The following is a 15,595-nucleotide window of genomic DNA, read 5'->3' on the forward strand; positions in this document are numbered from 1 at the left end:
CTATGTGGGAATGCTGTTCATTGACCACAGCTCAACGTTTAACACCATAATCCCCTCAAAACTCGTCACCAAGCACGGGGCTGTCCAAGCTCTGGACTTTTCTAAAAAAAAAATCTCTGAGAGCTTTCCACATCTGGATTGTGCAACATTTTCCCCATTTTTCTTTTCAAAATTCTTCAAGCTCTGTCAAATTGGTTGTTGATCATTGCTAGACAATCATTTTCAGGTCTTGCCTGTAGATTTAAGTCAAAACTGTAGCTCGGCCACTCAGGAACATTCACTGGCTTCTTGGTCAGCAACTCCAGTGTAGATTTGGCCTTGTGTTTTAGGTTATTGACCTGCTGAAAGGTGAATTAATCTGCTAGTGCCCTAAATATAACACTGTATTCAGGACAAAAGTTAATTGCTTTGCCAAATTCTTTGCAGTATTACTTTAGTGCCTGTTTTGGAATATTTGTATTCTGCTTCCTTCTTTTCACTCTGTCAATTAGGTTATTATTGTGGAGTTGTTATGCAGGTGAGTGAGGACCCAAAAGCGACTTAACAGAAACTGAGTTTATTAAAGTCCAAACAGAGATAACATAATCCTCAATCCTTTACAGGAAATGTCCAAACGGGGAAAACAGAAATCCTCTAGTTGTTGAGGGGAATTGCAGGATAAGCGGCAACAGACTGCAGGTCCCTTCGGGTAGGCGCGGGCCGTAGCGGACAGAGACACCTGCTCACACGCAGCATCTGATGATAAGGCAAAACACGACAGGACGGAACAAGAACACAGCAAACAGCAAACAAGAATCCGACAAGGACAGAGGCAGAAACCGAGAGAGAAATAGAGACCTAATCAGAGGGCAAAATAGGGGACAGATGTGAGAAAGAAAACGAGGTCGTTAGGAGAATCAAAACAGCTGGGAGCAGGAACGATAGAGAGAGAGAGGGAAAGAAACCTAATAAGACCAGCAGGGGGAAACGAATAGAAGAGAAAGCACAGGGACAAGACATGACAATATATGACAATACATGACAGGAGTAACTACAATGTTGTTGATCCATCCTCAGTTTTCTCCTATCCAGCCATTAAACTCTGTAATTGTTTTAAAGTCACCATTTGCCTCATGGTGAAATCCCTGACGCCTGTATCTTTGTAGTGACTGGGTGTATTGATACACCATCCAAAGTGTAATTAACAACTTCACCATGCTCAAAGGGATATTCATCATCTGCTTTTATTTTTTTACACAGCTACCAACATGTGCCCTTCTTTGCGAGGCATTGGAAAACCTCTCTGGTCTTTGTGGTTGAATCTGTGTTTGAAATTCACTGCTCGACTGAGGGATCTTACAGATTATTGTATGTGTGTAGTACAGAGATGAGGTAGCTATTCAAAAATAAATTTTTAAAAAGCCCATGCAACTTATTATGTGACTTGTTAAGCAAATGTTTACTCCTGAACTTATTTCGGCTTGCCATAACAAAGGTGTTGAATACTTTTTGACTCAAGACATTTCAACTTTTCATTTTTAATTAAATGGTAAAATTTCAAAAAACATAATTCCACTTTGACATTATGGGGTATTGTGTCTAGGCCAGTGACAGAAAACAATCTCAATTTAATCTATTTTAAATGCAGGCTGTATCACACAAAATGTGTAAAAAGTCAAGGGGTGTGTGAATACTTTCTGAAGGCATAGCTTACATTTTGGTGTTTTATTTCTCATGTGTTGATCTTTATCTGACCAAGTGTTGTTTCCGTGCCTTTTTAAAGACAATTTTCTATTTCGTACCTCTGATTTTGAACTTTGCATTGTTGAGGAAGAGCTTGATAGCATTTCACTGTATGGTTTACACCCGTTGTATTCTGCCATGTGACAAACTTTAATTTGGTATAGTGCACACTAAACTACTGAGGGCTTGTAGTCCATGGCCCTTGGTGGAAGGTGACTTGTGGTGTTAAATACCTCTGATATAACGTTAACCTTTTATTACTAAGTGTTTAACATAGGACTGTCAAATGATTTTAAAAATGTATCGAGTTCATCGCATTGTTTTCTGTGCTATTAACTCGATTATTAATCACATTTTTTTTAAATTGTTCAAATCTGATTGAAGCGGCCTAATTGAAGCGGCAATCAGCAGTTGAAACAATAACAAAGCGTTCTACCCACCCGCTTCGGTAAAAAGCCAAGGGATGGGCAGAGAAACTGTAACCACTCTCACTGTACACTGAACAAAAATATTTTACGATTTTACTGAGTTACAGTTCATATAAGGAAATCAGTCAATTTAAATGAATTAATTAGGCCCTAATCTATGGATTTCACGACTAGCAATACAGATATTCATCTGTTGGTCATTGGCACCTTTAAAAAAAAGTATGGGCGTGGATCAGAAAACTAGTCAGTATCTGGTGTGAACACCATTTGCCTCATTTACATGAACGAGGCAGTTCCTTGTATGTCTTCCATTTCCTAATAACTGTTCCTAGGCCGTCATTGAAATTAAGAATTTGGTCTTAACTGACTTGCCTAGTTAAATAAAGGTACAATTTTTAAAATAATAATAAGAATTTTAGCGTGACACATCTCCTTCACATAGAGTTGATCAGGTTGTGGATTGTGGCCTGTGGAATGTTGTCCCACTCCTCTTCAATGGCTGTGCAAAGTTGCTGGATATTGCCAGGAACTGGAACACGCTGTCGTACACATCGACTCAGAGCATCCCAAATATGCTCAATGGGTGACATGTCTGGTGAGTATGCAGGCCATGGAAGAACTGGGACATTTTCCGCTTCCAGGAATTGTGTAGAGACCTTTGCGACATGTGCATTAACATGCTGAAACACATTGGTGATGGCAGCGGATGAATTGCACGGCAAGGGGCCTCAGGATCTCATCATGATACCTCTGGGCATTCAAATTGCCATCGATAAAATGCAATTGTGTTCATTGTCCTTAGCTTATGCCTACCCATACCATAACCCCACCACCACGGGGGACTCTGTTCACAACGTTGACATCAGCAAACCGCTCCCCCACATGACGCCATAATGTCTGCCATCTGCCCGGTACAGTTGGAAATGGGGATTCATCTGTGAAGAGCACACTTTTCCAGCGTGCCAGTGGACATCGAAGGTGAGCATTTGCCGACTGAAGTCAGTTACGATGCCAAACTGCAGTCAGGTCAAGACCCTGATGAGGACAACGAGTACGCAAATGAGCTTATCTGAGACGATTTCTGACAGTTTGTGCAGCGATTCTTCGGTTGTACAAACCCACAGTTTCATCAGCTGTCCAGTTGGCTGGACTTAAATGATCCCACAGCTGAAGAAGCCGGATGTGGAGGTCTTGGGCTGGCGTGGTTACATGTGATCTGTGTTTGTGAGCCCTTTTGTTAGCTACAGTGGGGCAAAAAAGTATTTAGTCAGCCACCAATTGTGCAAGTTCTCCCACTTAAAAATATGAGAGAGGCCTGTAATTTTCATCATAGGTACACTTCAACTATGACAGACAAAATGAGAAAAAAAATCCAGAAAACCACATTGTATGATTTTTAATGAATGTATTTGCAAATTATGGTGGAAAATAAGTATTTGGTCACCTACAGACAAGCAAGATTTCTGGCTCTCACAGACCTGTAACTTCTTCTTTTAGAGGCTCCTCTGTCCTCCACTCGTTACCTCTATTAATGGCACCTGTTTGAACTTGTTGTCAGTATAAAAGACACCTTTCCACAACCTCAAACAGTCACACTCCAAACTCCACCATGGCCAAGACCAAAGAACTGTCAAACGACACCAGAAACAACATTGTAGACCTGCACCAGGCTGGGAAGACTGAATCTGGAATAGGTAAGCAGCTGGGTTTGGAGAAATCAAGTGTGGGAGCAATTATTAGGAAATGGAAGACATACAAGACCACTGATAATCTCCCTCGATCTGGGGCTCCACACAAGATCTCACCCCGTGGGGTCAAAATGATCACAAGAACGGTGAGCAAAAATCCCAGATCCACACGGTGGGACCTAGTGAATGAGCTGCAGAGAGCTGGGACCAAAGTAACAAAGCCTACCATCAGTAACACACTACGCCGCCAGGGACTCAAATCCTGCAGTGCCAGACGTGTCCCCCTGCTTAAGCCAGTACATGTCCAGGCCCATCTGAAGTTTGCTAGAGAGCATTTGGATGATCCAGAAGAAGATTGGGAGAATGTCATATGGTCAGATGAAACCAAAATATAACTTTTTGGTAAAAACTCAACTCGTCGTGTTTGGAGGACAAAGAATGCTGAGTTGCATCCAAAGAACACCATACCTACTGTGAAGCATTGGGGTGGAAACATCATGCTTTTGTAACGGATGTGAAATGGCTAGCTTAGTTAGCGGTGGTGCGCGCTAAATAGCATTTCAATCGGTGACGTCACTTGCTCTGAGACCTTGAAGTAGTGGTTCCCCTTTCTCTGCAAGGGCCGCAGCTTTTGTGGAGCGATGGTTAACGATGCTTCGTGGGTGACTGTTGTTGATGTGTGCAGAGGGTCCCTGGTTCGCCGGGGATGGTCTAAAGTTATACTGTTATACTTTGGGGCTGTTTTTCTGCAAAGGGACCAGGACGACTGATCCGTGTAAAGGAAAGAATGAATGGGGCCCATGTATCGTGAGATTTTGAGTGAAAACCTCCTTCCATCAGCAAGGGCATTGAAGATGAAACGTGGCTGGGTCTTTCAGCATGACAATGATCCCAAACACACCGCCCGGGCAACGAAGGAGTGGCTTCGTAAGAAGCATTTCAAGGTCCTGGAGTGGCCTAGCCAGTCTCCAGATCTCAACCCCATAGAAAATCTTTGGAGGGAGTTGAAAGTCTGTGTTGCCCAGCAACAGCCCCAAAATATCACTGCTCTAGAGGAGATCTGCATGGAGGAATGGGCCAAAATACCAGCAACAGTGTGTGAAAACCTTGTAAAACGTTTTTCTGTATGTCTTCACCTCTGTCATTGCCAACAAAGGGTATATAACAAAGTACTGAGGTAAACTTTTGTTATTGACCAAATACTTATTTTCCACCGTAATTTGCAAATAAATTCATTAAAAATCCTCAAATGTGATTTTCTTTCTCATTTTGTCTAGTTGAAGTGTACCTATGATGGAAATTACAGGCCTCTCTCATCTTTTTAAGTGGAGAACTTGCACAATTGGTGGCTGACTAAATACTTTTTTGCCCCACTGAATTTAGCAGTCTTATGGCTTGGGAATAGAAGCTGTTCAGGAGCCTGTAGACGTGACTTCTGTGCAAATTAAGTTTTTGCTGTCATCTAAAGAAATGCCTAGGAATGTGTTTATGGTTGAATTGTCTGTAAGTTTTCCTTCAAAACTGTTGCTCAATGCTGAGCACATTGTGGATTTTTAAGCACCACAAGAGAGACAGACAGCTGTACAGCAGCTGCTAGCTACTGAGACCCAGAGCACACAGCTAAAGATTACAAAGATGGGCAGAAACTGCTTCTCCAGTAGAAATCCTCTGTCGTCTTGTGCTGAACTACGCATGTGTGCAGGCCATCAAAGGTCCTTCAACATAAAGATTTTGATTCGACTTTTGAAGTTGTTTTTCACAAAAATGAAAAGGTATCAGTCGGTCACTTTGATGAGGTTGGAGTAACAACATGTTCAACTACTTAAGACATTGGCTCGAATCTAGGCTGTACCTTTAGATTTCGAGAAACTAAGGTAAAATTGTACTGTTCTCTTTGACTTCTCAAACTCCAAAACCCAGCCTGGTCTGCTTCGCAAGCGATCCCGGAAGTTTTGCGAGGTTGCTCCTCTGGGTTTAAAAACTCTGTGGAATATAGTAGAGCGCGTTGTGTGTTTTACTATAAAGGGTCCGTGCGGAAACACGGTTAAGGTGACGCAACAACTAATGGTTGCGTGGCACGTCATCAACAGTGCCGATTAACAATAATATATGTGGTTAAATATAATTTAAAAAAACATTTAATGTGGTTAGCTGATATCTAAAATACCTATACAGGCATTGTAAGATCTGTCATGCGTCAGCAGCGTCTATTGGTGCTTTCAAGACAACTGAGAACTAGGGGGAGAAAAACGAGATCAGTGATTTTGGGAACATTTCTAGAGCTACAAAGTTTCTAACTTGGGAATTTCGAGTTGGATGACAGATCTAAACTATTTTCCCAGTCGTAGATCTTTTTTTTTTCTTTCGCCCTTGTAGTCGGAAATGTCTGAGTTCCGAGTTGAACGCTGCATAAGCATCGGAAGAAGACCAACATCTCCTTGCCGATCCACAGTGTACAGCAACCATTTTGGTATTTATTCTAATGAACATGCCATATTGACCAATGGTAGCTCAACCTAGATCCCAATCGGCCAATCCATAGACGACGCTGTGACTCGCCAAATAAGGAGATACAACTCCATAAAAGGAAACATTGTATCTCTTTATAAGGAGGAAAGTAGATCTTGGGTTGTAGTCCGCTCTCGAATACATTATTGAAAAAATACATAAGTTTTGTGTGAAAATGCACGACTGATATTGCGTGATATTCGATTAAATATCTGCAGCCTTTGCGAATTGAAGGCGGATACCGACGACATTTTACGCGATTATGGTGTGAACTACATGACATGGCGGAGTAATAACGAATGCTCTCTTCGATTTTCCCTCTTTTTTGAGAAAGTGCTCTGAGTTTTGGAAATATAGGAGGTTGAGCTAAACTGAACCTGGCTGAAAGGTCTCAGGGGCAGCGTCACTTTTGAAAGTTTGCTTTAGTGGTTTCAAACAGATGACAATTTTGCAATGTCCGCAATTTCGTTGTTTGTTTACCTTTTTGGTGGTTGGGTTTTATGAACCGTGCTCCAGCAGTCGGCTGACGATTTCAGGGACCGGGTCCTCTAACTAGAATGTTACCAAGCCAGGCTGGATCAGCACAATCTGGAAACGGGTCAGCGTCTTTCAGGGATAACACAGGTCACGGTTCTGGGGTGATTGGGATTCGCCCTGTGTTGGTCAGAGCAAGGCAATCGAAAACTCGGGTCAGCGACAGCATCAGTGCGGTGGGGATGTTGGGGGGCAACGGTCCAGGAGTGGGTGCAAGAGGTGGGGCGAGACCAGGGAACGGGACGGGACCGACGATTCCACAGACCGCTGCTCAGGGAGGCATCGGTCTGAACATGGGAATTGGGGTTCGCGGAGGCAGCCGCTACGACCCTGACAAAGAGTGTGCGCCAATGGGTTGCAGTGGGTCGGACGCTGATTCAGACTCGGGGGATGAAGACGATCCGATGGGTTCAATCGGGGACAACAGAAGAAGTGTAAAGCGGGAGAGACTGGAGATGGAGGCTGCGGTGACAGGGCAGGAGGCCGGGATACCACCGGGGGGTTATGGTGTGGTCCCCCAAGGTGTCGCTGGCGCAAAGCCAGGGAAGAAGACACGTGGGCGCGTGAAGATAAAAATGGAATTCATCGACAACAAGTTGAGGCGATACACAACTTTTAGCAAGAGGAAGACTGGTATAATGAAGAAGGTGAGTGATCACAGTGACACACAGGTGTGAGGGGACACTCTGTCGTGTCCACTTCAAAGTGTCACTTGGTCATACAAGATGTTGCATTGCTTGATGTGTATGGGGCACCTATAGACTACACTGACAGATAATGTAATCATTAGGTACATATATCAAATTTCTTGTACAATAACCTTCCCTTCTGTCACTGACTTATGATTTTTAACCAGTCGAAGGCCCATTCAACCCCAAATCACACACATAATTTGTCATAACCTGATGTAATAAGACTCCCAGACATAATGTGTAAATAACCAAGTGGGACATGTCATCTCTGCCAACAGTCATGACTGGCTCTGTCCTTTAAATAGACAAGAGCAACTGACATTTCGATTTCTGACCATGACCCTCTACGTACACACCTCCATGTCCGTCTAAACTATTTTCAATATATATTAATTTAATCATGTTTTCAAAGAGCCGTTTGTACTCCGTAGTTGAATGTTTCTCATTCAACCTTTTTAAAGTAACTATTACCTAATTGAGTAAAATAATATGTAGGAGTACTGCAAACGAAGGTTGGTAAATTACTAAACACTCACTACTGTACATTCACTACTGCAGCCTTTGGTCAGCTGTTCAGATCACAGACCCCCTGGCCTACAGTGTGTCAGGCAGAGCCAACAGATGCCTAAACCCCAGAGTCAGAGGTCAGTCAAAGGGCACTAGGCAGACTAAACGGGCCACTGCACCACTGTAAGGAACACATGATGCTTCCATCATGCTCTAGCTCTCTGTCATACAGTAAGTCATCAGAGGAGGTCTGAAAGTGAAAACCCCATGGCTGCATCTGAAGTTGTGGCCGGTGTAGTCCGCATGTGATGCTGTTTGGACAAAAATACAATGATGTCATTCTTTTTGGCAAGACAGTATCAGATACAGTGCAATCAGAAAGTATTCAGACCCCTTTTTTCCACATTTTGTTGAATTGCAGCCGTATTCTAAAAGTGATTAAATATTTTTTTCCCTCATCAATCTACACACAATACCCCATAATGACAAAGTGAAAAGTTATTAAAAAAAACATGTATTAAAAATAACAAAACAGATATTATTATTTATTATTTAGATAAGTATTCAGATCCTTTGCTATGAGCCTTGAAATTGAGCTCAGGTGCATCCTGTTTCCATTGATCATCCTTGATCAGTGTTTCTACAACTTGATTAGAGTCCACCTGTGGTAAATTCAATTGATTGGACATGATTTGGAAAAGCACACACCTGTCTATATAAGGTCCCACAGTTAACAGTGCACGTCAGAGCAAAGACCAAGCCACGAGGTCAAATACATTTTCCGTAGAGCTCTGAGACAGGATTGTCACACAGATGGGTGTAAGGGTACCAAAAAATGTCTGTAAGGGTACCAAAAAACCCGATAGTAACTCTGACAGAACATGACAGCAGCACAACATGGTAGCAGCACAACATGGTAGCAGCACAAAACATGGTACAAACATTATTGGGCAAAGACAACAGCACAAAGGGCAAGAAGTTAGGGACAACAATACATCAGGCGAAGCAGCCACAACTGTCAGTGTCCATGATAGTCTTTGAATGAAGAGATGGATATAAAACGGTCCAGTTTGAGTGTCGTTACCCCCCCCCCCCCCCCCAGCGACGCTCCCCATCCAACCTGACAGAGTTTAAAAGGACTTGCAGAGAAGTATGGGAGAAACCCCCCCGGATACAGGCGTGCCAAGCTTGTAGTGTCTTACCCAAGAAGACACAAGGCTGTAATCGCTGCCAAAGATGCTTCAACAAAGTACTAAGTCAGAGTACTTATGTAAATGTTATTTTTTATATATTTTTTTAATACATTTTGTAAAAATTCTATGAACCTGTTTTTGCTTTGTCATTATGGCTTAATGTGTGTAGATGAAGGGGAAAAACAGCAATTTAATCCATTTTAGAATAAGGCTGTAACGTACAGTAACAAAATGTGGAAAAGGTCAAGGGGTCTGAATAATTTCCAAATGCGTTGTAGCTAGCTACATCTATGGGCTTTTATGTTTTGCTGTCGTGCGTAATGTACAGTAGCCTCTATTGTAAATTATATGTATTGGATAACCGCACAATCATTTTTTTTTGGGGGGGGGGGCTTAGGATCATTAAATATCTTTAATGTATGTCCCATAAAATGTGTTTCATGTATGGCTCAGGTAGCATCAGGCCTGGATTTTCAATCAAACCTCTAATCTAATCCAGACATAGGCCTATTTATATGCTTTATATAATGCTTTTGAATGACACTTCCAGTTTTGATGGGAAATACCGGGTTAACCAGGAGAGAACTGATTTACTCTTGGAATGGAACATTTTGTGAAATGGCTGGAAAATATTCAACGCTATCTGTGCCCCGCCTTGGCCATCCCAATCAAAATGTTCTGGACAAGTTACTGATTCAGTGGATTCATAATCCGTCATCAGTTATACTACGTACCACGAAGACTCTAGTATCCAAGCATGCACATGGAATGTAGGCTACTCACTATTCCCTGTACCATCGTATCCAAGATCACTCATGTTTAAATTCTGACATTACCGTATGTCTGAAGCAGATCAGCTCTTTGTCGAGCCAAGAGGCATCTTATCTCTCTCATGAAAGATAAGTTGGAGAACTGCTGCAATGCAGACCAACAGTCTTTTTGGATTGTTTCACCAAAATAATTGTGATACCACTGCATTGTTTGATCTCATCTGACTGATGGGCAAGTCCCTGCTTTGCTCGTGCTTTCTTCCCTTTGGTATCCTCCTTTGTTGTCGTGGAAACTGAGGTTTCTGTATTGTACAGTGGGCTGCATGATTGTTCTGTGCCTTGATTCGGGTTATGACAAAGTATGACAGGATTTACAGTACCTTCAGAAATTATTCATACCCATTGACTTCTTCCACATTTTGTTGTTACAGCTTGAATTCAAAATGGATTCAAATGATTTCTCTCACCCATCTACACACAATACCCCATAATGACAAAGTGAAAACATGTTTTTAGAAAGTGTTGCACATTTAATGAAAATTGAAGTACAGAACTATCTAATTTACATAAGTATTCACACACCTGAGTCAATACTTTGTAGAAGCACCTTTGGTAGCAATTACAGCTTTGAGTCATCTTGGGTATGTCTGTATCAGCTTTGCACATCCTGGATTTGGGTATTTTCTCAAGCTCTGTTAAGTTAGATGGAGAGCAGCGGTGAAGAGCAATCTTCAAGTCTTTCCACAGATTTAATCGGATTCAAGTCTGGGCTTTGGCTGGGCCACTCAAGGATTTTCACATTCTTGTTCCGAAACCATTCCAGTGTTGCTTTGGCTGTGTGCTTGGGGTCATTGTCCTGCTTGGGGTCATTGTCCTGTTGGAATATAAATCTTCACCCCAGTCCCCAGGTTGTTTGCATTCTGAAGCAGGTTCTCATCAAGGATTTGCCTGAATTTGGTTCCATTCATTGTTTCCTCCATACATTCTTGCAGGCAAGCTATTGTCCAATGGATTGATGATCATATTATGAGCAACAAGATCTGCTCTTTTAGTCTGCAAACGGTGTCAGTGGAGGACGTGTTAAGCCTGTTGAAGTCATTACCTGATGGTAAATCTACAGGGTATGGTCTTATGGACAATATTTTGCTTCACTGTGCTGCTCCCCAGATTGCAGTTCCACTGAAATACATATTTAATTGGTCACTGGAAAAGGGGATGTTTGCAAAGGTATGGAAGCATGCAAAACTGTGTCCTATTCCGAAAGACAGCAAAGAACCCATTACTCCTGCTAATAGTTGACCAATTAGTATACTCCCTACACTCAGTAAGATATTGGAGGGTATTGTGAGTAGACAAATATGGGAGAACATGGAAAAGAATGATCTGATTACAGCCAATCGGCATGCTTATCGTAAAAAACATTCCACTACCACTGCATTGGTTGACATGACTGACCAGTGGCTCAATGCTATGGATAATGGCACGTTTGTGGGTGTACAATTTATTTTTAGATTTCAGTGCAGCATTTGATTCAGTGGATCATGAAATAATTTTGATAAAATTAACCTGTTACTCCTACCCCCTACTTTTTCGAACATTCTGTTAAAAATCGCGCAACATTTCAGCGCCCTGCTGCTCATGCCAGGAATATAGTATATGCATATGATTAGCATGTGTGGATAGAAAACACTCAGGCATTTATAAAACTGGTTAAATCATGGCTGTGACTATAACAGAACGTGCGTTTCATCGAAAAGCGCAGGAAAATCTGATCACTGAAAATTGGAAAATATATCAATGCGCCACTTGCATGAAATGTCTATGGGAAAGCAAATTACCTGGAGCCGAGATTGCAATTCCTACAGCTTCCACACGATGTCAACAGTCTTGTCATTTGCCTAGGCTTTGTTTCTTGGTCAAACGAAGAAGAGACAGCCGATTTTCTTCAGGTCTCGGACCGGATATTTTGGTTGAGATTTACCCGGACATTATTTCCGACGTACCCCTATAGAATATATATCGCCTCGTGATCAATTTGATCGCTTATTAACGTTTACTAATACCTAAAGTTGCATTACAAAAGTATTTCGAAGTGTTTTGTGAAAGTTGGTATCGTTGACTTTTTTCATTTAAAAAAATGACGTTACGTTATAAGACGCTATTTTTTTCCGTTTATCACACAGTCTTCATAGATCGATATCTAGGCTATATATGGACCGATTTAATCGAAAAAAAGACCCAGTAGTGATTATGGGACATCTAGGAGTGCCAACAAAGAAGATGGTCAAAGGTAATGAATGTTTTATATTTTATTTGTGCGGTTTGTGTAGCGACGACTATGCTAATTATTTTGTTTACGTCCCCTGCGGGTCTTTTGGGGTGGTACATGCTATCAGATAATAGCTTCTCATGCTTTCGCCGAAAAGCATTTTAAAAATCTGACTTGTTGCCTGGATTCACAACGAGTGTAGCTTTAATTCAATACCCTGCATGTGTATTTTAATGAACGTTTGAGTTTTAACGAGTGCTATTAGCATTTAGCGTAGCGCATTTGCATTTCCAGATGTCTAGATGGGACGCCTGCGTGTCAGGTAGGAGCAAGAGGTTAATCCAGCCACAGTGTCAGATTTCAAAAAGGCTTTATGGCGAAAGCAAACCATCAAACATACACAAGAAAATCAGAATTCAACCCGCCAGGCACAACACAAAAGTCAGAAATAACATATAAGTCATGCCTTACCTTTAAATATCTTCTTCTGTTGGCATGGAATCTGGTTTCTGGAATCTGGAATCTGGTTTCTCATGTTCTGAGTCATTTTAGGTTGCTTTTGACAAACTCCAAGTGGGCTGTCATGTGCCTTTTTACTGACGAGTGGCTTCCATCTTACCACTCTACTATAGAGGTGTGATTGGTGGAGTGCTGCTGGAAAGTTCTCCCATCTCCACAGAGGAACTCTGGAGCTCTGTCAGAGTGACCATCCGGTTCTTGGTCACCTCCCTGACCAATGTCCTCCCCCGATTGCTCAGTTTGGCCGGGCGGCCAGCTCTAGGAAGAGTCTTGGAAGTTCTAAACTTCTTCCATTTAATGGATGGAGGCCACTGTGTTCTTGGGGACCTTCAATGCTGCATAAATGTTTTGTTACCCTTCCACAGGTCTGTGCCTCGACATAATCCTGTCTCTGTGCTCCAGAGACAATTTCTTAGATCTCATGGCTTGGTTTTTGATCTGACCTGCACTGTCAACTATGGGACCTTTATGTAGACAAGCGTGTTACTTTCCAAATCATGTCCAAACAATTGGATTTACCACAGGTGGACTCCAAGTTGTAGAAACATCTCAAGGATGATCAATTGAAACAGGATGCACCTGAGCTCAATTTTGAGTCTCATGCTAACATTTCTAAAAAACAGTTTTCTCTTTGTCATTATGGAGTGTTGTGTGTAGATTGGTTAAACACATTTATTTAATCAATTACAGAATAAGGTTGTAATGAAATGTGGAAAAAGAGAAGGGGTCTGAATACTTTCCGAATGCACTATATGTTCCGGGACTCCTCCGATGGCATTCAGGAGTATACCACATCATTCACCAGCTTCATCAATAAGTGCATCGATGGTGTTGTCCCAGCAGTGACTGTACGTAGAGTTGAAGTCGGAAGTTTACATACACCTTAGCCAAATACATTAACTCAGTTTTTCACAAGTCCTGACATTTAATCCTTAGGTCAGTTAGGATCACCACTTTATTTTAAGAATGTGAAATGTCAGAATAATAGTAGAGAATTATTTATTTCAGCTTTTATTTCTTTCATCACATTCCCAGTGGGTCAGAAATTTGCCTACACTCAATTAGTATTTGGTAGTATTGCCTTTAAATTGTTTAACTTGTGTCAAATGTTTAGGGAAGCCTTCCACAAGATTCCCACAATAGGTTGGATGAATTTTGGCCCATTCCTCCTGACAGAGCTGGTGTAACTGAGTCAGGTTTGTTGGCCTCTTTGCTCGCGCACACGTTTTAGTTCAGCCCACAAATGTTCTATAGGATTGAGGTCAGGGCTTTGTGATGGCCACTCCAATACCTTGACTTTGTTGTCCTTAAACCATTTAGCCACAACTTTGGAAGTAAGCTTGGGGTCATTGTCCATTTGGAAGACCCATAATATATCACATAATTTTCGTTCCCCATGATGCCATGTATTTTGTGAAGTGCACCAATCCCTCCTGCAGAGGAGGAGCACCCCCACAACATGATGCTGCCACCCCCGTGTTTCACTGTTGGGATGGTGTTCTTTGGCTTGCAAGCTTCCTTTTTCCTCCAAACAAAACGATTGTCATTATAGCCAAACAGTTCTATTTTTATTTAATCAGACCAGAGGACATTTCTCCAAAAAGAATGATCTTTGCCACCATGTGCAGTTGCAAACAGTAGTTTGGCTTTTTTTATAGCGGTTTTGGAGCAGAGGCTTCTTCCTTGCTGAGCGGCCTTTCAAGTTATGTCAATATAGGACTCATTTTACTGTGGATATTGATACTTTTTCCCTGTTTCCTCCAGCATCTTCACAAGGTCCTTTGCTGTTGTTCTGGGATTGATTTGCACTTTTCGCACCAAGGTACGTTCATCTCTAGGAGACGGAACGCATCTCCTTTCTGAGCAGTATGACTGCTGCGTGGTCCCATGGTGTTTATACTTGCGTACTATTGTTTGTACAGTTGAACTTGGTACCTTCAGGCGTTTGGATATTGCTCCCAAGGATGAACCAGACTTGTGGAGGTCTACAATTTATTTTCTGAGTTCTTGGCTGATTTCTTTTGATTTTTTTTCCCATGATGTCAAGCAAAGAGGCACTGAGTTTGGACGTAGGCCTTGAAATACATTCACAGGTAAACACCTCCAATTGCAGGCAGAACAGTTGAAACTGGAGCAGCAGCACTGCCAGGTGGACTGGGGACCGCAAGGAGTCATCATGCCAGGTAGTCCTGAGGCACGGTCCTAGGGCTCAGGTCCTCCAAGAGAAAGAGGAACAAAAATCTAAAATTTAAACTCATCAGACCAAAGGACAGATTTCCACTGGTCTAATGTCCATTGCTTGTGTTTCTTTGCACAAGCAAGTCTCTTCTTATTATTGGTGTCCTTTAGTAGTAGTTTCTTTGCAGCAATTTGACCATGAAGACCTGATTCACGCAGTCTCCTCTGAACAGTTGATGTTGAGATATCTGTTACGTGAACTCTGTGAAGCAATTATTTGGGCTGGATTTTCTGAGGCTGGTAACTAATGAAGTTATCCTGTGCAGCGGAGGTAACTCTGCGTCGTCCTTTCCTGTGGCGGTCCTCACGAGAGCTAATTTCATCATAGCGCTGGATGGTTTTTGCTACTGCACTTGAAGAAACTTGAAAAGTTCTTGACATTTTCTGCATTGACTGACCTTCATGCCTTAAAGTAATGATGGACTGTCATTTGTCTTTGCTTATTTGAGCTGTTCTTGCCATAATATAATAATAATAATATAATAATATGGACTTGGTCTTTTACCAAATAGGGCTATCTTCTGTAT

The 15,595-nt window shown here is 41.9% G+C and overlaps 1 protein-coding gene across 4 annotated transcripts in view; it reads left to right on the top strand.

The window, feature by feature from the left end:
* The first annotated feature begins 6,420 nt into the window (after positions 1-6,420).
* Positions 6,421-15,595, top strand: part of LOC124041491 (serum response factor-like) — a 69,110-nt gene continuing 59,935 nt past the window's right edge. For 2 of the 4 annotated variants that reach the window (XM_046359135.1, XM_046359134.1), the window contains exon 1: positions 6,421-7,527. In XM_046359135.1, the coding sequence (XP_046215091.1) occupies positions 6,904-7,527 (624 nt within the window). In that variant the 5' untranslated portion in view covers positions 6,421-6,903. The remainder of the gene's footprint in view (positions 7,528-15,595) is intronic. The other 2 variants (XM_046359138.1, XM_046359137.1) reach the window with 1 other exon arrangement.

This window comes from Oncorhynchus gorbuscha, linkage group LG08 (assembly GCF_021184085.1).
Source record: "Oncorhynchus gorbuscha isolate QuinsamMale2020 ecotype Even-year linkage group LG08, OgorEven_v1.0, whole genome shotgun sequence".
Lineage (NCBI taxonomy): Eukaryota > Metazoa > Chordata > Actinopteri > Salmoniformes > Salmonidae > Oncorhynchus > Oncorhynchus gorbuscha.